The sequence below is a fragment of the Panthera onca genome, chromosome A1 (assembly GCF_046562875.1).
Source record: "Panthera onca isolate mPanOnc1 chromosome A1, mPanOnc1 haplotype 2, whole genome shotgun sequence".
In the NCBI taxonomy this organism is placed as follows: Eukaryota; Metazoa; Chordata; class Mammalia; order Carnivora; family Felidae; genus Panthera; species Panthera onca.
Genome location: NC_138339.1, coordinates 162,905,013 through 162,928,690, shown reverse-complemented (window position 1 = coordinate 162,928,690; position 23,678 = coordinate 162,905,013). Strand labels below are relative to the sequence as shown.

The window sequence follows — 23,678 nt, the reverse complement described above, 5'->3', positions numbered from 1 at the left end:
CAAAGAACAGATGGCACTTGAGGTACGCAGGGCAGTAGTAAACTTGACTCTTATCCTGTCTGCCCAACAAACCACTTTCGTTGACTCCTCCACACAAACACATACCAGGTCCTCAATAAAATCAGAACCAGAAACTAGAACATTATCTCCAAACTGTGTTTTCCGTTTTCACCGAGCTAAGTAACCACCTTAAGGAAGATCAAGGACTAAAGACAAAAATGCAGCCCCCAGAAAAATATCTGGCACTCCAGAATTGGTAAAAAGAAGTAATTCTTCTAATACAGTTGGAGAGTTGAAGGGAGAGAGTTTCCAGACCTCTGTTCATAAAAGCAGTTGCCCTAAAGTGCCTTCATGTTTATTTCAAATCCCACTGCTGAAACCTTTAATCTGAACTTAGTATTATGGGCAGCATTCCAGACAAATGGGATTTATAAGGATGAATAAATAGGCATATGTGATTGCTGGATTGGACTGAATAAGTCAATCTTTTTGTGAGAATTGTAAGTCACCACTTAGAAACCACGGGTTCTAAAGATCCACTAATTTACACTAAAATATATTTTAGGAAACAGACTGTATTCTTCTAAAGCAATTATGTGATATTTGTTATTCCATAATTAGAGCAAATACCTTCAATTTCAAGGAAATATTTCAAGGCAAACTTAGAATCTAGTTTCACACAGAAACAAGTTTAGAAAAAATAAGAAGGCTTAAAAATGCCTATTTTCAATTTCTTTAGTTAAAATACCATTTTCCCTATGCAGGATCATGCCTAATAAATCTTCTACTTACCTATGTTCCTAGAGTAAGACGTACTTATATTTCACAATGCTGATGGTTTCCTCCATTTACAGTTAAACATTTATCAAAAATTTCTTGATTTAGTAGCAACATAAAATAAAAACATACATTTATCTTGTCCGGGATGATGAAATAATATGTGACACTGTCTTTGACTATCTAAAGAATAATGTGTTTGAGGGACCTTTAAAAGTAATGGACGTGCAAATGGTCTCTAAGGTGGCCCCATGATTTCCTGTTATGGTCTTTATGTTCTTGCGGAGCCCCCACTGCATGCACTTCCAACAAACAGAATAGAGCAAAGAAGGATGTCATTTTGTGATGACATTACATCCAATAGTAACATCTGTCTTGCTGAGACTCCTTTCCCCTTGTGGCTTTGAAAAAAACAAGTTGACAAGTTGTGAGCTGTCTACAGAGGGTCACATGCCAGAGAACCACGGGCAGCATCCAGCCAATGGGCAGCAGGTACCTGAGGTCCTCGGGTGCACAGTCTGCAAGGCACATAGTCTACGAACAACCACGTGGGCTTTATCTGATCCTTTTCTAGTAGAGTCTTAGATGAGACCCCAGCCTGGCCCACACCTTGATGTGTCCTTGCTGAGGACATTATCTAAGTCATGTCCAGACTTCTGACCCACAGATATTGTGAGATAATAAACATGCAGAGTTTTAAATCTCTAAGTTTGCAGTAACTTGTTACATGGCAATAGGTAACTAATACAAGCTATTAGTTATCTACTTTTTTTTCTTTTTGCGAAGAAAGAAAAATAAACTCAATCTGCTTTACTTTTTTTTTTATATGAAAATTATTGTCAAATTGGTTTCCATACAACACCCGGTGCTCATCCCAACAGGTGCCCTCCTCAATACCCATCACCTTCTTTCCCCTACCCCCTACCCTCCATCAACCCTCAGTTTGTTCTCAGGATTTAAAAGTCTCTTATGGTTTGCCTCCTTCCCTCTCTGTAACTCTTTTTTCCCCCCTTCCCCTCCCCCCTGGTCTTCTGTTGAGTTTCTCAGGATCCACATAAGAGTGAAAACATATGGTATCTGTCTTTCTCTGCCTAACTTACTTCACTTAGCATAACACTCTCCACTTCCATCCACGTTGCTACAAATGGCCGGATTTCCTTCTTTCTCACTGCCAAGTAGTATTCCATTGTGTATATAAACCACAATTTCTTTATCCATTTGTCAGCTGATGGACATTTAGGCTCTTTCCATAAATTGGCTACTGTTGAAAGTGCTGCTATAAACATTGGGGTACAAGTGCCCCTATGCATCAGCACTCCTGTATCCCTTGGTAAATTCTCAGAACATCTAGACAGAGAAAAAATAAGGTAACAAGGGCCCTGAATGATATATTGGATCAGATGGACTTAACAGATATATTTAGAACTCTGCATCCCAAAGCGACAAAATATACTTTCTTCTCAAGTGCGCATGGAACATTCTCCAAGATTGTTCACATACTGGGTCACAAAACAGCCCTTCATGAGTATAAAAGAATTGAGATCATACCATGCACACTTCCAGATCACAATGCTATGAAACTTGAAATCAACCACAGGAAAAAGTCTGGAAAACCTCCAAAAGCATGGAGTTTAAAGAACATCCTACTAAAGAATGAGTGGGTCAACCAGGCAATTAGAGAAGAAATTTTAATATATACAGAAACAAATGAAAATGAAAATACAACAGTCTAAATAAACACTTTGGGATGCAGCAAAGGCAGTCCTGAGAGGAAAATACATTGCAATCCAGGCCTATCTCAAGAAATAAGAAAAATCCCAAATACAAAATCTAACAGCACACCTAAAGGAACTAGAAACAGAACAGCAAAGACACCACAAAGCCAGCAGAAGAAGAGAAATAATAAAGATCAGAGCAGAAATAAACAATATAGAATCTAAAAAAACAGTAGAGCAGATCAATGAAACGAAGAGTTGTTTTTTTGAAAAAATAAACAAAATTGATAAACCTCTAGCAAGGTTTCTCAAAAAGAAAAGGGAGAGGGCCCAAATATATAAAATCATGAATGAAAATGGAATTCTTACAACCAATCCCTCAGAAATACAAGCAATTATCAGGGAACACTATGAAAAATGATATGCCAACAAACTGGACAACCTGGAAGAAATGGACAAATTCCTAAGCACCCACACACTTCCAAAACTCAAATGGGAAGAAATAGAAAACTTGAACAGACCCATAACCAGTGAATAAATTGAATCCGTTATCAAAATTCTTCCAACAAATAAAAGTCCAGGACCAGATGGCTTCCCAGGGGAATTCTACCAGACATTTAAAGCAGAGATAATACCTATCCCTCTCAGGCTGTTCCAAAAAATAGAAAGGGAAGGAAATCTGCTTTACTTCTATCTACACTTTAAAAAGAAATCTAATCCAAGGGCACCTGGGTGGTTCAGACGGCTAAGCGTTCGACCTCAGCACAGGTCATGATCTCACAGTTCATGAGTTCGAGCCCCGTGTCGGGCTCTGTGCTGACAGCTCAGAGCCTGGAAGCTGCTTCAGATTCTGTGTATCCCTCTCCCTCTGCCCTTCCCCGACTCATGCTGTGTCTCTCGTGCTCTCTCTCTCAAAAATAAATAAACGTTGAATTTTTTTTAAAAAAGAAATCTAATACATTATCTCATTTTTGGAATAACCCATGAAAACTGGAAACTACTCTTGAATAAAAAGTCTAGTAAGTCATTCAGGAAACTAGTTGGTGCTTTTGTGACAATGGTTCACCACTTCATATTCTACCTAATGGTTGGATGATGCCACTTGCTACTGATTATACCAGACCCAGTTTTCTTTTCTGATTCCTATGAATATTAGCCTTCAATGCTTCCCAAAATATTTCAGGTAAATTGAACGTACAAATGCTGTTTACAATATTCCAAAGTTATGGCTCAAGTGCAGGAGCAAAGATACTGTAATAGTGTAACACGTACATGAAAATGCAACTACTTTCTCCTAAAGAATAGTAGAAACTCAGTTGTTGTTGTTGTTTTTAATGTTTATTTATATTTGAGAGAGAGAGAGAGAGAGAGCATGAGTGGGAGAGAGACAGAGAGAGATAGAGACAGAATCTGAAGCAGGCTCAGGCTGTAAGGTGTCAGCACAGAGCCTGATGTGGGGCTCAAACTCATCAACTATAAGATCATGACCTCGGCTGAAATTGGATGCTTAGCCAACTGAGACACCGAGGTGCCCTGAAACTTGGTTGTTAACAGAATCTCATGAAATCACCCACTTGTTATAAATTACAATAAATGATTTAATTTCAAGAAGATGCATTCATTATGGTTTCTTAATTTTAAAATATTAAAACACGAGGATTGCAACAGAATATTCCAAATAAGGCAGCCTTTAAAATCGCCTGTTTCAAAAACTGAACACCTACATTAATTTCCACTTTATTTGCCACATTATGGATACACAGTGGAACACTAGTAAAACCCAGTGATAGAAGTAAGAAACTGGTCTAGCTGGACGTCCCAGAGGATCTTGCTATATCTCTCCATGGCACTGTTCCTATGTGAAGCCTCAAACGGTATCTTTTTGGTTATATTGTACACAACCCACTCATGGGCATCGTTCCCTATCATACATCTCCTAATTCCTCAGATGATGAATTGGGCACAAGAGTCAATGTATGAATATCTGCTGCTAAATTAATTAAGTGAACTGGCAGGGAAAAATGTCACAGTAAGAGCTTCAAGAAACTACTCAGCAGCATTACCAACCAGAGAGGGAAAGAATTCAATAAAAATGTACATGAGGCCATATAGGTGGTTTGGGGTTTCTTTCTTCAATTTTCATTGGTTTTACTCAGTGGAACCTCTCACACAATGAAGGATCATTCAACAACTACTGAACACCGCTTAGTTTATTGCTAACAAACCACCGAAAATGTAGTTTAAAACAACCACTGTATTATGGTCTAAGATTCTATGGATTCGAAAAGTTAAACTACATCAAAAGGGTAGGGTAACTTTTTTTTCCTCTAAAGAATCTGGTGCTTTGAGAAGATTTGAAGGGCTCAGGGTGACTTAAAGGGCTTGCATTGACTCATTTGGAGGCTTTACCCATGTGCCTGGACCTGGTCTAGGACAAGTCAAAATCTGGGTTCAACTGAGACTAAGAAAGCTTACCCTGGCCTCTCTATGTGCCCTGGGCATCCTTACAGTAGGGTGGTCTTGGGTTATGTGAACGTCTTCAATGCCAGCTCACACTTTCAAGAACACGTGTCTCAGCAGACAGGGTTCAAAATGCATGGCCATTTATCAGCTACCACGAAAGTCACAGAACATCACATATGCCCCAGTCTTTCGTACAAAACAGTCCCACACATGCCTGGACCCAAAGAGTGGGCATGCACGAACCCTTAGATGGAGGGGTACTGAAGAATCTACAGCTGTTTCGTAACCATCACAACCTCCTTTTTCTTCTTTTCTCTCTTCTTTACAAGTGATTAGACAAAAAAAAAAAAAAAAAAAAAGGAATAAGACATAACTCCTAGCTTTAGGAGCACTCTCAAAATCTAATGGGAGAAACAAATGGGCGAGTATATACGTACAGAATTCATTTTCTAGATTTATCATGTAAACCATCCACATGTTGCTGGAAACTGTCCTCAAGCAACAAGTGATATCTGCTTTTCTTCCTTTTCAATAATCTGTAATATCTGAAAATCAGGACTGCTTCTGTACCATAGCAGTGTGACAGAAAACAAGCAGAAAACCATTGTTAGAATAAACCTTAGTTACGGGTCTTCTGCCCTAGGCCTTTGCTTCCTCATCTACAAAATGAAAATAATTATCAGACCTACCTCAAAGAATTAAATAAATTGGTCTGGCACCAACCCCAGGTGCATAATAATTGTCAATTATTATGATCTTAACAAAGAATAGAACTGCCCTCCGGCTTTGGGCATAACTCTGCTGCCTATCCATGAAATAAATTAAAATTAAAAAGCAACAGTTAGTTAAATCATTTATACTTACAAAGTAAGTATTTATATCAATTGCTTTATACCAATTATTTGCCCTTTACTTGGGTTACTGATTGATGTCAAACTTTCTTCAAATCAGATGACAAAGCAGTCACAGTACTGATTTGTGTTTGTTTCTATGTGAGTAATAGATTGCCACCGAAAGCCCACGAATGGCCACTAGGGGTTCAACTTCTTCCATGTTTTATTTCTAACACTCGAGCTCATTTCATAATGTGAAATAATCAGGGCAATGTTTGGAAAGTGCTATTTTAAAACATTTGCCTACGAGTAATTTGAATTTCGGGAACTATATGAACTGTCTGGGTGATTTCTCAGGTAATATAATAATTTTGCCGCTCTGAACATCCTGGTTAGGTATCTGAATAGGATCTCGCAAAAAAGAAAAACAACGTCTATAGCTTTTATTTTCTGGTTGGATTAATGAAAAAGTTTCTATTAGGCTGTTAAACAGTCTCTCTTGCTTTTTTCTATGAAGTGGAATATTTTCTCTTTCAATCTCTTCCTGATTTGGGTGCACAGTATGATCAAGATACAGTGTCTTTCCAGTTCCTTAAAATTCATAAACTAATCAGCAGCACCAAACAGTGACATACTTTTCTGAAGTCTCCTAAATTTGGGAAACAACACTGGATTTAAAAATTGCTTCTCTGGAAAGGTTCAGAGATGAATAGTTATTTCTCTCTTTAAGTGGCCAGATTAAGGAAACACGCATCCCCAGTGCAAGCTATGGAGTAATTACACTGCTGTTTATGATTTTTCAAACCCATAATTACCCATAAAGAAGCATGTACAAATAAAATACTCTGTTTATAGTTCCCGTATAAAAAGCTCTGTTGTTCAGTAACAAAGATATCAAACACCATATTTTATAAAATTGGTATTTTGTAATTATCTGACTTATAGCCTACTGTATTTCAAGAAAAAAACCATGACATTTTCATAAGGCGGCTGTAGCATGGTCCTAATGTCAAGGCTCTGGGTAAAATCTAATTTCCACTTACAGGTTGAAAATGGGACCATATGAAAAAGAAAACTTGTTACCAAGATTGTTTTTCTCAGTAACACATTATGAGCACTGCAGCTTCTGGATTAAGATATTTACATGCCTTTAATCTTGTTCTTAATTATGTGCATCTCAAAAAAGAAAAGCCAGTATTCTCCTGGGTGTTCTCTCACATTCCCTCCTTTCCTTATTTTAATACTCATCCTGTTTATATATAAATTTACTTTTTTTGCATGTCCATTTATGAGTCACACAGGATGACATTTCTGATTATTTATTCTTTTTTTAACTAGGTGCACTGTGGGATATCTTTTATCTCAGTGTCTAAATTGCTGCTGCCATATAATAATAGTGCTCAGACCATCCAACAACAGTTTGCGCTAAAGATCCCTTTTTAGAAAGTAATATTCATTTGTCCCTACACAAATTTTTCCTATTTAGCACACAAAGATTTCATGACAAAATGCATTCCCAGAGGCAATGATTACAAATTAAATTATTAAAATGTTCCTTATGCAGCATCCTTTAACGCATCTGGTGACAATTACCATATCCTCTGCAAATAATCTCTGTGATCATTCTGAGAAAATGCTGTGCAGACGTTTATTTGGCCCCTCTAATGTACCTACTCATTCCGCAACAAGAACGGGCACTTCTAGAGCCCTGAGCCATTAATCGGAGAAGTCACAGGAACTTGGTTAGACTACCCCTTGAGAGACTCTCCTTAACAAGTGACATGAAATGCATCAGATATTATCATGGTGTTTTTAAAAATTTAGGCTAAGAATAAGTTCAAAATTGCCCAGAATGGACACGGCACTACACAGGCAAACATATACTGTGGTAATTGGTCAGGGGTAGAAAATGGGAACTCTCAGATACCATGACATGTTTTCTTTGATCTAGTGGCACCATGAACTCAGCTACTTCATCTGGTCCTGTGTATTTCAAATGTTGGGCCATTAAGATAAATTAGTATAGCATCCAACTCTTGATCTAGGCTCAGGTCACGATCTCACAGTTCGCAAGATCGAGCCCCAAGTCGGGCTCTGCACTGTCAGCGCTGAGCCTGTTTGGGATTCTCTTCTCTTCTCTTCTCTTCTCTTCTCTTCTCTTCTCTTCTCTTCTCTTCTCTTCTCTTCTCCTCTCTCTCTCTCTCTCTCTCCCCCCACACCCCCCAATGCTTGTGTTCTCTCTCTCAAAACAAACATTTTTTAAATATAAATTAATATATTTGGATGAAGATTTTTTTTTTCCCCTAAATCATATCTATCACGAGTCACCTTTTCTACAATTCATCTACCTTAGTCTTGACTCAGGGGAAAAAAAGGAAATTGTTGAGTGCTGCATAGTGCCTTTAGCTATATTGTTTTAGTATTATTAATATAATCACGTCATTAAAGAAATGCAAATTTGCACTGCTTAGCTTTCACACTTCTCTGTTTAAAGTGGATACTGTGGGAAAAGTAAACATCCATCCAATTAACAGGTAATATTGGAGAAGTGAACATCATTTCCTCAGCGGTGATGCACCATGTTTCTGACAAAGACCGTGAACCAAAAACGTTGATTGCCAAAACACCATTTCAGGTCTTTGGGAATATGTTATTTGTCTTAACTGTGGTTATATATTGGTCTTATTTCTCTTTTCATATGTGGATACAGCAAAATAGAAGCAAGGAAAAGCTTACAGCATCGACACTGGAGCATGGGAAGTAAAGGACAGTTTACTCTCCAGCTAGCACATCTGTGGGGCTGCGCATCTGGACCACGTGACAGGCAAAGATGAGCCCCTTCATCAAAGTTAACAATTACTCCCGCAATTTGGACCTTTTAAAAATCTCTACCTTTTATGAAATTATTGAGGAACATCAAAAATTAATCACCATAGCTTTAAGGAAACATTTTAGACTTTTATTATGAAAAGGTTTGAGTTCTTAATATCACAAACGAGATGTTAAGATTAAAGATTTGGGACTTATAAATATCAATGGATTTTGTAAACCTTCCTCATATTTTGAAGTATCTGGATTTGAGAAAATTATTGGTCAAAGGCTAAATAAATCAACAAACAAAATGTTTGGGTACTCTTACAGTATGCTTATTTTTGCCAAAAAACAATAGATAGATAGATAGATAGATAGATAGATAGACAGACAGACAGATAGATGATAGATAGATAGATGGATAGATAGCCTTTTGGACTCCTGGGAGGTAAAACAGTCTATTATACATGATTGGCCCATTTTATCCATTAAGTCCTAAGAACAAAAAATATACATATCTAAATACCTAAAGATTTAATTAATTATTTTAATAATCTTAAAAAAAAAAGCAAAAAATTGAAAGGGGAATTCAAGTCCACAGTTGAGCAGGTAACAAGTATAAGAGTGGAAAAAAACAAATAATCCATATTCATCATTGAAATCCAACTATGCCCACAAGGATTTTGCTTACTGAGACTCGAACGCCCTCTTCTTTACTGGAATCTGCAGACACACTGAATAAAACTGAAGTTTAAAAATTCCAAACTGAAATGATACAAAAGGATTCATTTCTCCTAAGTGACTCAAAATTTCAATATACTTTTGAGACACTTCATGAGACACACAGAACATATCTGAAACTTGTCATAATCTGCCAGCCCTCCATAGAGCAGATCCATGGGGAGACTCACAGCTCCAATGACTGCAAGGTCATTTGCATTTGCGTGTCCTCCTTTTTCCCCAGGACTTCCCTTGGACTTGGGCTGAGGCCACGGCCTCAGAAAGCACAGGTGCCCCAGACAGAGCTTCTTGCCTAATGGCTCCTAGCAGCCAGCCCAGTTGTCACTACGGGGAAGGAGATATCCTGTTTTTAAGGGTTTAAGATTCAGAGGACCTTTCTAAAAACAGTTGTTTCTCTTCAGACAAGTGATCCCAGCTTATCTAGGGTCACTGTGATTCCCAAGGTTAAATATATCACAGGGCTTTATGGAAACTAAGCTCAAGATCTCTATCAGGCAGTTGATCTGAACTAGAAGGACAGCTTTGATTAGAAGCTAATTACTGGATTAGAAGGACAAACCTGTCAATGTTTCCTACCAGCTCAGCGTCTACACAGTAGGAAGAGGGGTGTTATTCAGCCTTGCAGTACAGAGCCATTATCTACTTTCAGGGTGGCTTGAGCTGAGAGGAAAACTCGCCAGCTACATTTTATTATCCACCTGCCCTGCTCCTCCTCTCAGTGACGCTTCAAACTGCATAGCAGCACCCCTAGCTCATAGGACCCGGTGGAACAGCAATCTGAACCTTGACTCATCTTTTAGGCCCTGTTTGTTCCCCACACAAAGCTGCTGCAGCAACAAGAAATCTAGATGAAGTGTCTTGTGTTTCTTTTTATGTGCAAAAGAACTTTATTTTCCATCTAGTCTAGCTGCTTTCCACCCACATTCTCCGCCCTAAAAGTGAAAACAAAAACAAAACAAAACAACTAGACATGAGCAACAATTTGTGACAGTGTGATATAGTAACTAAGTTAAGTCTCTGATATTAAGCACCACATACTACTGGGTTTGAATTCTGGCTACGCCACACTCACCTGTGAGAACTTGAGCGCATTCCTTAACTGCTCTAAACCTCAGTCACTGTCACCCCATTTGCTGATAAAGCTAGTTTTGCCCATGATATTGGACTGTTGTAGGGAATAAACAAGATATGAATGTTAGAGTTATCAGCATTGGGCTTGTTTGTGGTAAAAACATAATAAATGGGTACAATTCGATAGCAGTGTGCAATTTTACACAGTAATTTTGTTCCTGGTGATAATATCCCCGAAGAACTGGATATGGGGGGGTGAGTTAATGCCTGAAAAGAAGTGCCACAAAACAAATAGAGAAAGGTCATTATTCACCTTTTCCTTCCCAGTCTGACCATGTTTTTGAGTCCTGCTTTAGAGTTAGTAACAGTGATTGATGTGTTTGTGATCAGAAGATAACAGAAGATAAATGTTTTTGCAACTCCGCAATAACCAAAAAAAAAAAAATTTTCCTTATAGATTAGTCTAACTCCATTCCTATATATCCTCAGGATAAGCATATGTAGTTGATTTGTTCTTTTTAAAAGTTATTCAGACTGATAACAATATGAATAGGAACCAAAAAATAAATAATTTAAAGTTGATATTGTCAAGACTTTTATTTTGCAAAGTATTATTATTATGAGCAAGGTGCTAGGCTAAGAAAATAGTTATATTTTCTGTGTAAGATCATTTTTCTCTGACAGGGATTGACACTAAGTACAATCTCACTGCGCAAAGTTATCTCTTCTGGGTCCTTCATTTTATGCCAAAGGCTGTTGTTTGGAATATTTAAAATCGTCTGGTCAACCAGCAACACGAGGGCAAGATGCCCCCCGTAGGGTCACAGCAGATCGCAGATCGCTCCTATCCCATTTGCACATCTTCTGTAGCAATGTGCTCTCATTTCCTTAGGCAACTGTTTCCATTGTACCCTTTAATAGAACACTCTTTCTTATAGAGAGTAAAGATATTCCTGCACAAAACACCCATCTACAGAGCCTAGAGCCATGCAAAGTACTGGATAACAAGTCTCCCCTTCCATATGATGATTTTTATCCAGTTAAAGAACCTTGCTGGGTCTCTCTGTGTCTTCTCTTTCTCAGGGCAATCATGTTCCCACTCATGATGCACAGCCCATCTTTTATTCTCCCCATTCAGTTTCTATATCTTGGCACTTGCCACGTTCGCCTTTTGTGCTAGCTCTAGTTCAGTATCGAGGCAATCTTTTACCCAACTCCCTCTCCCAATCAATAAAAATACTAAGTATGGCTAAATGGGTAAATGTGGGTCAGAGCAAAAAATTACAGGGACGCAAAAAACAAACACAAACCCAAGTATCTAGAAAGCAGGGCAAAGAGCCCCATCTTTTAAAATGGATTTTGAAGGCGACACTTTACGATGCCTCACAAACTACTTAATACAGAAGTTTCCCCCAGAATTTTGTTTTAACCAATAGGGTCCCAGGAGATGTTAGATCATCACAGTGGTTTCCCACTTGTCCTCTCAAGACAATTCGTGCACAAAAAGGCTCAAATCCCCCTGGACTAATCTAAGAGAATCCACTCAGTCTAAAACCCAACACATGTTCATTTTTCACCTAAAATAGAGCAAAACTCGAGCTTTAAGAATGGAATATTTTCACTCCAGATGAACTTTTGTTTTCTGTTTTATTGTAGGATTGTTCAATAATTTATTCACCTTTCTGGAGAAGCAGAAGGAATGTAGATGTAATAAAGCTGAGAATGTTATCATGCAAGATGAAAAGTCTGCTTATAAAACTCTGGTAAATGAGTGTTGTTTACCAGAAAATGTCTGTGAGATCTCAAGAGAAGACTATGTTAATTTTACTGATTTTCTCATAGCTTTTTCCCCCATGGCTTTCAATAACTTGTCACCATTTGTTGGGCATCATCAAGTCCTAGGTTGGGTATATTTATACGCATGGGAGTCTTTTGATTTCTTCCCTGTTATCATCTTAGAGATACTAAAATCCCTATTTTAAGTAACTTGGGTGATAACATGTAACTAATAAATGGTGAATCTAAAGAGCTGAACCCAGACTATCCTCATTTGTTCTTTTAACCATTATACTGTATTCTCTCTTCAGTTTAAAATTAATTTCTATTTCTAACTCAATAATTTTTTAAAGAAATCCTATAAAGAAATGGCCTCATTCAATTCAGCGGATTCCCTAAATACACAATTAAACCCCAGGGCAACACATTCCTAAAGAAAATGTGTACAGTAACACATAGTATGTAATTGTTGATATTTACAATCAGTAGTTATTTTATACTATTTGAAAATGAATTTCCTACTACATTTAAGCATATTCAAGATGACAAATGTGTTTGTTTTCTGACATTCTGAAATTAAAGTTTTGTTCTTGTTCAAAACATAAACAAAACAAGGGATCTGAGATGTACAGCAGAATGCACACAGATACAACCTCTCCTCCTCCCCAAGGCTAAGAATAGATGGGAGCCTATCACCTCTTCTTTGGGATCTGGTGCCATCGCTCATTTTTTTGTGAGTCTGGTACTCTATGTCTCATATACCTATCTGGGTCCTAGATCAAAAGTTATGAATATTCTAAAGTTTATTGCATCATAAAAGATTTATTTCTTTAAATTCCACATCTTTCCACCTACCCCGTTCTCCTCCTCTTTTCTCTCTTAAGGAAGAGTAGTTCAGACAAGCCTTTATCTCAGCTCCAATTTATTCCTTAGTCCATCACAATTTGACATCTCTCCCTACCAATCTATCAAAACTACTCTCATAATCAATAAGGAAAATAATTGCCAAATCCAGTGACCTAGTCCTGGGCTCATTCTATGTGTCCTATCTGCAAGGTAAGACACTCCTGACTGATTCTGCACCTTTCTTAAAATCCTTCCCTATACCTTTCAGATTAGCACATTCTCATGATTCTTTCTCCGTCCCCTCTTCCTCTTCTTCTCCCTCTCCCTCCTCTCTCTTGCACATTCATCCTTCTCCCTCACATCTTCACCCTTATTCCTCATTCTTCTCTGTCTCCTTGTCTGGTCCCTTTTCAGCTCAAACCCTCAGACGTTGTTCTTCCTCAGGATTCACCTTTGGCTTTCTGTCCATATAATTTTTCGCTAAGTCATCTAATCTCTGTCCATAGCTTCCCAAATCAAACGCACTTGTAGAGTGTGAACTTCACCACCAAACTTCCTATCACATGGTGTGCGATCTACTGGGTATCTCCTGCTATCATTATCTATAAAAATGAAGCATTTGTTTCTTTCAACAATCTCAATTCCAACTCATTCTTCCCTCTGTATCTCTTATCTCTTCAAATGGTATCAACACCAGGGTTCCTGGGTGGCTCAGTGAGTTAGGCATCTGACTCTTGATTACGGCTCAGGTCATGATCTCAAGGTTTGTGGGGTCAAGACCCACGTCAAGCTCTGCCCTGACAGCACAGAGCCTGCTTGGGATTCTCTCTCTCTCCCTCCTTCCCTCTGCCCCTCCCCTGCTCACATTAAATAAATAAATAAATAAATAAATAAATAAATAAACAAACAAACAAACATCAGTTAATTGATTAATTAACAGAAGGTATCAACATCCATAATCTCACTTTTTATAAATTTTGAAGCACATCTTTCCTCTACAGTCGGTAAGTTTGAAACGAGAAAAGGCTCTTGAATCTTGCCTTTCTTCTCCACTTTCATAGTCACTGTAGTCATTCTGCCCAACATGGCAGCCACTAGACACTGAGGCTATTTAAATGTAGACTAATTTAAGTTTAAATAAAATTTAAAATCCAGAACTTCATTCACCCTAGCCACATTTCAACTGCTTAGTAGCCACACACAGCTAGGGGCTACCATATTGGACAGGGTGGAGTATAAAACATTTACTTTGCCATAGGAAGTTCTGATGAAAGGGCCGCCTGGGTGGCTCAGTCGGTTAAGCGTCTGACTACAGCTCAGGTCATGATTTCACGGTCCGTGAGTTCGAGCCCCGCGTCTGGCTCTGTGCTGTCAGTTCAGAAGCTGCCTGTTTCAGATTCTGTGTCTCCTCCTCTTTCTGCCCCTCCCCAACTCACACTCTGTCTCTATCAAAAAATGAATAAATGTTAAAAAAATTTTTTTAAGATAGTTCTGATGAAGAATACTGATTTATAGCCATCATATTACCCCTAAGGAATACTGCAGATTCTGAACAGATCTCTCTGGCATTACTTCACCCTGTTCCTGCCTATTATCACATTGTTGCCAAAGCTAATTTTTGAGAAAAACAAAGCATCCCAAATGAATCCTTCTTGATTAAAATTCCTGCCTGATATTTTATCATACAGACAATAAAACTCAAAGACCTTAGCATGGGATATATGGTCCTTCACAACTGAGCATGAACATCTCCCTAGAGCTATTTCCTACAGCAAGATTTTTAACAGTTGTTAAATCGACATGAAGGTATATGCAGACTTATTATGCTGATCTTTTCACTCCTTGGTTATGTTTGTAATGCTCATAATAAAAGAAAATACATTAAAGTGACAAAGTGAACTTGATCTTTATTTTTTTTTAATGTTTATTTAGTTTTGAGACAGAGAGAGACAGAGCATGAGCACAGGAGGGGGAGAGAGAGAGAGGGAGACACAGAGTCCGAAGCAGGTTCCAGGCTCCGAGCTGTCAGCACAGAGCCCAACACGGGGCTCGAACTCATGAGCTGTGAGATCATGACCTGAGCCGAAGTCAGACGCTTAACCGACTGAGCCACCCAGGCGCCCCAAACTTGATCTTTAAAACTGCCTGTTTTAAACTGGCTGTTTGACCTTGGAATAGTCAACTCTATGTCCTCACTTTACTCATCTGTAAAATCTGTGATAAAATTACCTCATATAGAGATGATGCAAAGATTAAATGGATTAGACAAGTTTCTGACTCCTGATGAGCTCTAAAGCTTATTAAACAGCTACTGTTGAAGTTTGCTCCAGCACTTAAACTTACGAGTGATTCAAGTCATTTTCTGCAATAGCTAATCCGTTGTCATGATCATCCATTTACACCTGAGTTCAATTTTTTTTTCAAATAAACTAAGCCAGTGATAGTTCAGTGAGAAAGAGACTGATCACTTTTGATGGCGGTAGGGATACAAAGAAAGACCCCTTAACTTTGTGTTTCCCATGGGACGCAAGGCCGGGAAATTCGGCTTCCAGGGGCCATGAGAGGAAGGTAAGAAAATTGGAGGGTGGAGACACAGTTTTGACTAAAGCCCATTTTCCCTCTTGTACGGAGTGAAGCAGCTGACACACCTAATCCCCAGGCATTTCCATAGAACCGACTTGCATTTACCCATCATGTTTTATGTGTGGACATGCTACTGCCACTGTTAAAATCAGTAACAGTGTTGAGACAGACAGTAAACTTCCATGTTTGTAAAACTTTTTTTTTTTTTTTTTTTTTTTTACCGTCTCTGGTAGCTGAGACGACATTTTGTCTATAGATGATTGAATGTAGAAACAGGCTACCGAGGGGTGGTGGGGATTAATCATTACCTTTTCACACTTTAAACAACCAAGGATTAAATATTTTCATGTAGTCCAACACAATACGTACTGCAAATTGGGAATTATTTATTACTAAAGAAAGACAAATGTTAACTATCTCTTGTTTCCAGTTGTAAAGAATCAGAGTAAATTTACATTTCATTAAAGAAATTCCATTATTTGGATTGTAATTACATTTAATTCCTATGAGATAAAACTGAAATTTAATGTTTCACAGCATCTTATAATCTAAAATGTTAAAAATGAAATGATTCATATTACAATCATTTCCAAACAGAACAATAAGATCCTCTTAAAACTAATTCCTAAATTAAGCTGTTGTAATCCGTGACTGCTTATGAATGTCAAGTAGTTACTACAGTAATATAGAAATAAGTTAAAAAAACAAAAACAAACAAAAAAACCATGGCTTATCATTACAATAGAAGTGAAAAAGAATTATAATTTCCTAAGATTGATAAAATTAATTAATTATTTAATGCTATGAAAAGCCAAAATGTTTTCTCTCACAACCAACTGTGTACTTTTTAAAAAGTCTGAACTTTAGCCATTTACATAGGCTAAAATTACAGACAAAAGTAATGAGACTGGGGCTCCTCTAATCAAATAGCTGATCAGTCTCAGGAAGATAATCATTGAGTTCTGCGCTCATGTGATCAGCCCATTATTGAGCACTAGTATGGTGACCCAGTTCTCCCTAAAAGAAAGAATTGCCATAGCCAATGGGCCCATCCTCAAACATTCAAATCTCTGGTCTTCTCTGCATCCAACTCCTTCTCTCCACGTTCTCTCTGGGCATATCTCTTTCCCTTTTCACCCAGCTGGATCGTTTTTCATCTACTCCCTCAAGCTACATATTTGCTCCCCTGCACTCTGGCTATGTCCTGTTACCTCTCCCACTTTTCCAAATATCTGAGCTCCATTCTCATCACATGAGAGTCACCAGGAAAACTAGAAATGCCAAGCCCATGACACAAGCCAGACCAATGAAATCAGTATCTCTTTGGCACTAAGATCTTCTTCACAGATCCCCGGGACATTCCAGCGTGACCCCAAGGACCATGATCTAGCCTAAATGTTCACTGATATTGAAGAACCATCTCCGCAGTATATATCAATATAAATAAAACAAATGACAAAATGTTTGGTGCTGAGTTCATGTGAGGTTGATATAGAAGATAAAGATTTAAACGGGAAATTAGGAATTGAAATTAAAGCAACAGGTCAGATAATTCAAACCAAATGTTCTCTTGTTTGAAATAGCTATGTGTATATTTGTTCTTGCATAATCAACTTAGCAAGAAAAGATATCTTAATGTATTATGATATGTATGTGGGGAGCACTGGGCTGAAAGAATTCTTTGATCTCCTTTCCTTCACACTTAATTCACCTTGCATATGCAGACACCAACTTCATCTAATTACAGTGATTAACCAATGTATAACAGCAATTATTGAAACTTTGTGGATATGCCCTATATAGCTACTAATCTGACCCAGTTACAAGCTCAAAGTAAAAATATTTGTTCTTTAGTCTATAAAACAAGCATCTAATATTAAGATAGTCTATAAAACAGGCATCTAATATTAAGATAAATTTTGGGGTGTTTCCCTATAAAACTAAAACACAGATCATAAATCAGTAGTTGCATACAGAGCAAAAATATAATAAATAAAAAATCTGGATCGTAAAAATGATTATGATCATGGTGTTCATCTTATAAATTACCTTATTAATGGTTAAAGTGATCATCTGCATGGTTAGACTATTTGATTTTTCAGATGAAAATAATTAAGTGGTAGAATATAGAAAGTCGTATTTGCAGATTCATTCCACACTTCTGAACAGTGTCATAATACCCACAATTGCACTTAATCAACAACAAAATAATATTTTAGTAGAAAGAATTGTAAGATATTTGATTTTCTTTAAAAATATTATTTCTTAAAAATTTATAGTGCATGACACCAAAATAAGTAAGAACTTAAGAAATGCCTTTTTTTTCAAACTGCAAATTATGTAACCCGAATTCTACGTTATCAAATTGGTTACTGTTTGTAAGTGGTTCCTGCAAATATTACAGAAAGCTTCAGTTATCAGAATTGTTACATATGCCTAACACTGGCAGAGCATCTCTTTGGTCAATGTCTGTTAAATAAAAATAGGCAATAGAATCTGCTTTAATATGAGACTATAAAACTAAAAACATGAGAATGCATATATTCTTGAGAGTATAAAGATTAGACTTGTGCCGACAGAACTAAAATACAGATGATGTAATGATTTATGTTAGAATCTAACCTCAAAACTGCTTTCGCTGACCATCTGTCTTAAGGTATAGTAAGTAAATAAAGCTAGCAGTAACAAAAACTCACCTGTTCACACAGAATTTTGTATTCCCTAAGTATATTTATATACATATATAATATATGTATGCAATTTTTACACATTTTATAACATTAATTTTTATAATATATACATTTTTATAATTTTTATAATATAGATTTTCAAGAGTGCTTACAAGCTAAAGAATGGCATATTTAAGGGAAAATCTTCATTTAAGTAAAAAAAATCAAGTATGTTAATCATATACATACGTAATTTTATATCTTAGAACATTATATTCTTAATACCACCTAGCTTAAAATTTTTTAAGTATCTGTTAGATTCTTATTAAACATATCAAAAAACACTATTTTGAAAAACACTGTGAATCACTGTCATGTAATTTTTGCTGCTTTATGTAATACAGCAGCTTGAATGTTATAATGTAAATGACACATGCAATAATTTTTATTCTTTATTTTTTCATAAATTACTTCCTAGATAAATGTGTATATTTTCTTTAAAAAAATTAAACCAGCTATTTCTCAGAATAGTAAGAAATTTTCTTGGATACAAATGATTTCTATTATATGTTGAAATACAAAGGTTTGCTAAAGTAAATCCAAGCTGTATTTGATCTCCAATTACTTTGGACTCAAGACCTTATTATTGTGTTAGATTAATAGTAAGGTTTTTTTTTTTTTCAACATAATGGATCAAAAAGCCTTTTTAAAAAGTTAAATAGAAATTAAATTTAATCTAGTTTAATTTTACACATACATGCTATTGGCAGTTTTCTTAATGGAAGGGGACTAGAATATAAAACTAGAAGGTAATTAATATATGTCCTAACTTTTAAAAGCTAGAAATAACTGCATTGATCATTTGATTATATGGCAGTACAATAAAGTTAGTATATTTATCCTAAAATATGAATTACAATAGTTTGTATACCTAATATGATTAAGTATTTTATGTCTATAACTCTGTAAATATATTTATAAACTATCAAAACTGGATTTTTTCATGAATACATTACCAATCCCAGAAATATAATGCATTTACTTTTAATGTAGCCTAGGACTTTGTGGCTACCTTAAAATATGGAAAATTTCACATAGAATGTATATTTTGAACAAGGCCCTTGATGATAGTCCTCATTTCATAATTATAAGTTTGAAATAAGTATGTTTAGAAATAACTCACACACATCTTTCAAATGTGTGCAAGTAGCATTTGAAGCCATATAACATAATTTGTATTTGGATATGTTTGTGGCCTTTGCAGAATCATAAACAAATCATACACTAAACTAAAAAACTAAGCAATTGATTTGTGAGTTATCAACCAAAAACACTGACACCTTAAATTTGAGACTGTAATTTTTGAAAACAGTTACTGTAGAATAAATATGTCAGATTGACAAATCAACTGAAATCACACAACCAAGAAATGCTCCAAGACATCCTGGGTAACAAATTCTGTGTGGCGGAGATAAGAAATTCAATTGTCTGTATTTACTTTTCCATGTGAAGAAAAGGAACTGATATTTGTATAATATGCTTTTGTGTATGCAGTTAATGACGACTACTTTATACAGATACACAATACAGAAGTAGTTTACAACATCACAAGTTAGTTTAGCCTACACTATACTTTATAGCGATGAATGATAACATAGTTATAAAGTTGAGATTTATGTCAGGTCAAGGAGAAGATAAACATTTACATATATTTAAAATCTGGGTATTTGAACAAAAATCTATTTGACATGTTTATCTGAAAATATGTTGCCGTCTATTGACAATACAGACTATGTTTTAAATACTGTCCTATGCAAATTGGGATTACTAGAAATTTCTATAAAAGTTTGCATTCAGGGAAGCAAACAAAATTATATTATTACAAGCTACCACTTTTGAACATAACTACAGTGAAATCTTTGCAACCTTTTTATTAGCAGTGTAATTAGCAGACACATGAGTGTCCTTATCTTTACAATTCTGAGGCAACATATCTTGTCAAAATAAATAACTATGCAATAAATATGCTAGTCATTCATTAACTTCTGCCATTAAGAGTAAGTTTGATCCCCAGGCATGAGTTATAGTGGTATGTTTAAGAAAAACAGAAAGTTTAAGATCCATTTATCTAGTGAAGTAGCATTCCAGATTAATGTTGTAAACTCAGTATTACTATCTGAAAAGAAGCCCTATTTCTAGTCTTTTAAAGAATGTTGACAAAGCAAGTTTAGTTTGAGTTTAGCTTAATTGTCAAAAGCACAATTAATCAATCCAAAGTAAAATACAGCCCTTGAACTATGTTCATTTTAAACAGGTATCCCTTTGCCCAGTTCTCTAGTCAAAGTATTCACAAAAGCCTTTGATCCATACTGCCCTTGATTACACTTCACCAATACAAAGCAAGTGAGGCAGAAGAGGGACAGTTCTGTTCCTGAGTGGACTTGGGGGAGTAGTCAAGAGAAAGGAAGAGACTGTGGTGTATTTTTTTCTTCTGAAAAGCAATAGTATTTTCTTGTGCTGTTTAAGAGATTACCCCTGGGATGAAACATAAAGGCTTATTGAGATTCTGTCATTTCTTCCCTACTAAAAGGTCACTGCAGTATATTCATCTTCAACAGAGCTCTGGGGCAAATCTCATTTCAGCACCACGGACAGAGACACTTCTCCTGGCACTGGCGCCCTTGATTAATTACATTGACCATTTCTTAAGAAACTTGCATTGGCTTCTCCTTTGTCAATCAGCAAGTATTATATCCATTATTATATTCAACAGGAAGAGGCTGAATATAATACACTCTATTAAGGAGCCCAGAGCATCTAGCATTTGCCATTTAGCACTTCTGTAGAGGATCCTGATAATTAAAGCTAATTACGTAAGGTGTGTTAAATTAGCTAACACTGTTCATCGATCACCAGATATTTAAATAAAACTTTCTACTCATAATGAGTCTCAGATCAGTTATTATACAAATGTCTAAGAGAAAACAGGAAACTTATGGTGAATAAATACACTTAGGTAGGCCTCCATACTTCCCAAACAACCAGAATTACCCCTGTGAAAAAAGTAAAATGCTTTTTCATTCTTCCTGCATAAACAACTACAAACACTTTCTTTTGTCCCTCTGGCCAACCAACTTAATGATGTCACTATATCAGAGAGATCATGTGTGCAGGTCCATAAGCCAAACCACACATGCCTGTCACTGACTCTGATTTTATCTGGGGTCATCAGTATCCAGTTCCATCTGTCTTCCTAACAAGCTGCATTCAAATTCCATTAAAAAAAATGGTAACAGAGTTTGAACCAACTGCATAGATGTAACAGATAGCAAAGCATCAGCTTTATCATCTCAGAACACCAGGGTCTTTCCTGAGCTTCCAAGGATTCCCAGAAGGCACCAGTCCACCGGCAATCCTCAAGGTGTTCTCAACTTAAGCAAGTCAGGCCCTCCTAACCACAAAAACAACAAGTGAAGTAACAAAACCAGAGTCAAAAAAAAAAAAAAAAAAAAAAAAAACTATTTTAAAACTCTAGAGGACGTCTCCGGCCAAACACACACAGACAGTAAAGCGCAAGAGGGGGTGAAAAAAAAAACCCACTGTTCCTACCTTACAGTCTTCTGGACAGGATTTCACCGAGTACTCCTCCGACTGTAAATATTTATGGAGCACACTCTCAAACTCTTCGTATTTCTCCTGAGCGTGGTGGTCGTAGTCTTGGTAAGCCTCGACGCACTGCCGGCAAGTGGCCATCTCGCCGCCCTCCTTGAGCACCACATCCAGACTACAGTTCAAAGTGTTGGGACTGGATAACCCCGAGAACAATTCCCAAAGTGTGTAGGAATTACAAAACGAAAGGTAAAAATCTGACAAGTTCCAGAGCGGAGTTGGATGCGTCCCCCTCACCTGCTGCTCCTCCCCCGCGGCCGCCACCCCCCGACTCCAGTTCCTGGCGCACACGGCGTCCGCGCTCTCCACCGTGAAGCACTGGCCCGAAGAGGCGCCCTGGGGGTAACAAGTCTCCAGGCGCCACAGCGGTTTGGCAGAGTTTCCTAGAAAAAGAGCCTTGCTCCGGTTGTTTTTGCCTCGGTCGCCCTTGCCGCCGCCGCCGTCTCCCGGGGAGGGGGGCAGGGTGGGGGACGAGGAGGCGGAGAGGAGTCTGTGCGCCTGGGCGGCGGGCGAGGACTCCCCCATGCTCGCCAGGAGCGCGGGCCAGGAGGGCTCCTGCTGCCGCTGCCGCTGCTGCTGCTGCTGCTGCTGCTGCCGCTGCCGCTGCTGCTGCTGCCGCTGCTGCTGCTGATGCTGCTGATGTTGCTGCTGCTGCTGCTGCTCCTTGTCCCGGGCCCGGGTCAGCTTGGCCTCGGCGCAGAACCACAAGTGATCAGAGAGCAGGACTGTGAAAAACAAGAGAGATGCCAGAGACAGTCGCCATTTCTGAGCCCTCTCTGAATCGATGAACGGTTTCTCGTTCTCCCGGGGTGCGGCCAACCAGATTTTTAAGCCGTCGTCATACTGCCGACACATCCAAGCACCCCTGGTCATATTTTGGGAACGCACAGCCCTGGCCGACTCCACCGTGAGGGCTCCTGTGCCGGTGTCACCACAATATGCATTGACTTAAAGGGTTTAATTTCCTTATCCCCTCCTCCCGGTTCTCTCTCTCTCTCTCTCTCTCTCTCTCTCTCTCTCTCTCTCTCTCTCTCTCTCTCTCTTCTCCTTTCTCTTTTTGCCTACATAAATATTACCAATCTTTGGAGGAAGATCTGACTTGCTCCCGACCTAATCATAAGCCGACCCCATCGTCTGTAGAGTGGAAAACAATAATGGAGAGAGAGAGAGAGAGAGAAAGAGGGAGAGAGAGAGAGAGAGAGAGGCAGTCGGAGGAGGCAGGGGCTGGTGGCCGGTGGTGAGCTGAGTGCAGGAGGTGATGGTGGAGGTGGCGGGGTGGCTGGCGCTGATCCTCTCTCACCCAGGCATTGTCACAGCGCGGGTCCCCATGGCCCCGCTGAGGACAGCCCGCTCTCCCCTGCCAGGGGCATGCCGCGTCTCCGCTGCCCACTGACGGCGACCAGAGCGCCTCCCCAGCTCCGCTCCTCTCCTCCTCCTCCTCCTCCTCCTCCTCCTCCTCCTCCTCTTCCTCCTCCTTCCTCTCCTTCTCCTTTCTCTCCTCCTCCGCCTGCTCCTACTTCTCGCTCGCTCTCCCCGAGTCCGGAGCCTGGGCAGCCGCCGCCGGCAGGGCTCTCCCTCCCCCCCACCCCCCACCCCGCGCTCGAACTGCCGCCGCCGCCGCCGCCGCCGCCGCCGCCGCCGCCGCCGCCGCAGGTCTGCCCGCGGGCGCCGCCGCGGCCGGGCTCCGACTGCTGACGCCGCCTCCCCCGGACCTCGGGGCCGAA

At 38.5% G+C, this 23,678-nt stretch overlaps 1 protein-coding gene across 2 annotated transcripts in view; it reads right to left on the bottom strand.

Annotated features, from left to right (window-relative positions):
* NALF1 (NALCN channel auxiliary factor 1) overlaps positions 1-23,459 on the bottom strand; it is a 631,514-nt gene extending 608,055 nt beyond the window's left edge. Inside the window, exon 1 of one of the 2 annotated variants that reach the window (XM_060636716.3) lies at positions 21,895-23,459. In XM_060636716.3, coding sequence (XP_060492699.1) covers positions 21,895-22,827 — 933 coding nt within the window. In that variant the 5' untranslated portion in view covers positions 22,828-23,459. The remainder of the gene's footprint in view (positions 1-21,894) is intronic. The other variant, XM_060636715.3, reaches the window with a different exon arrangement.
* Between the last annotated feature and the right edge of the window lie 219 nt (positions 23,460-23,678).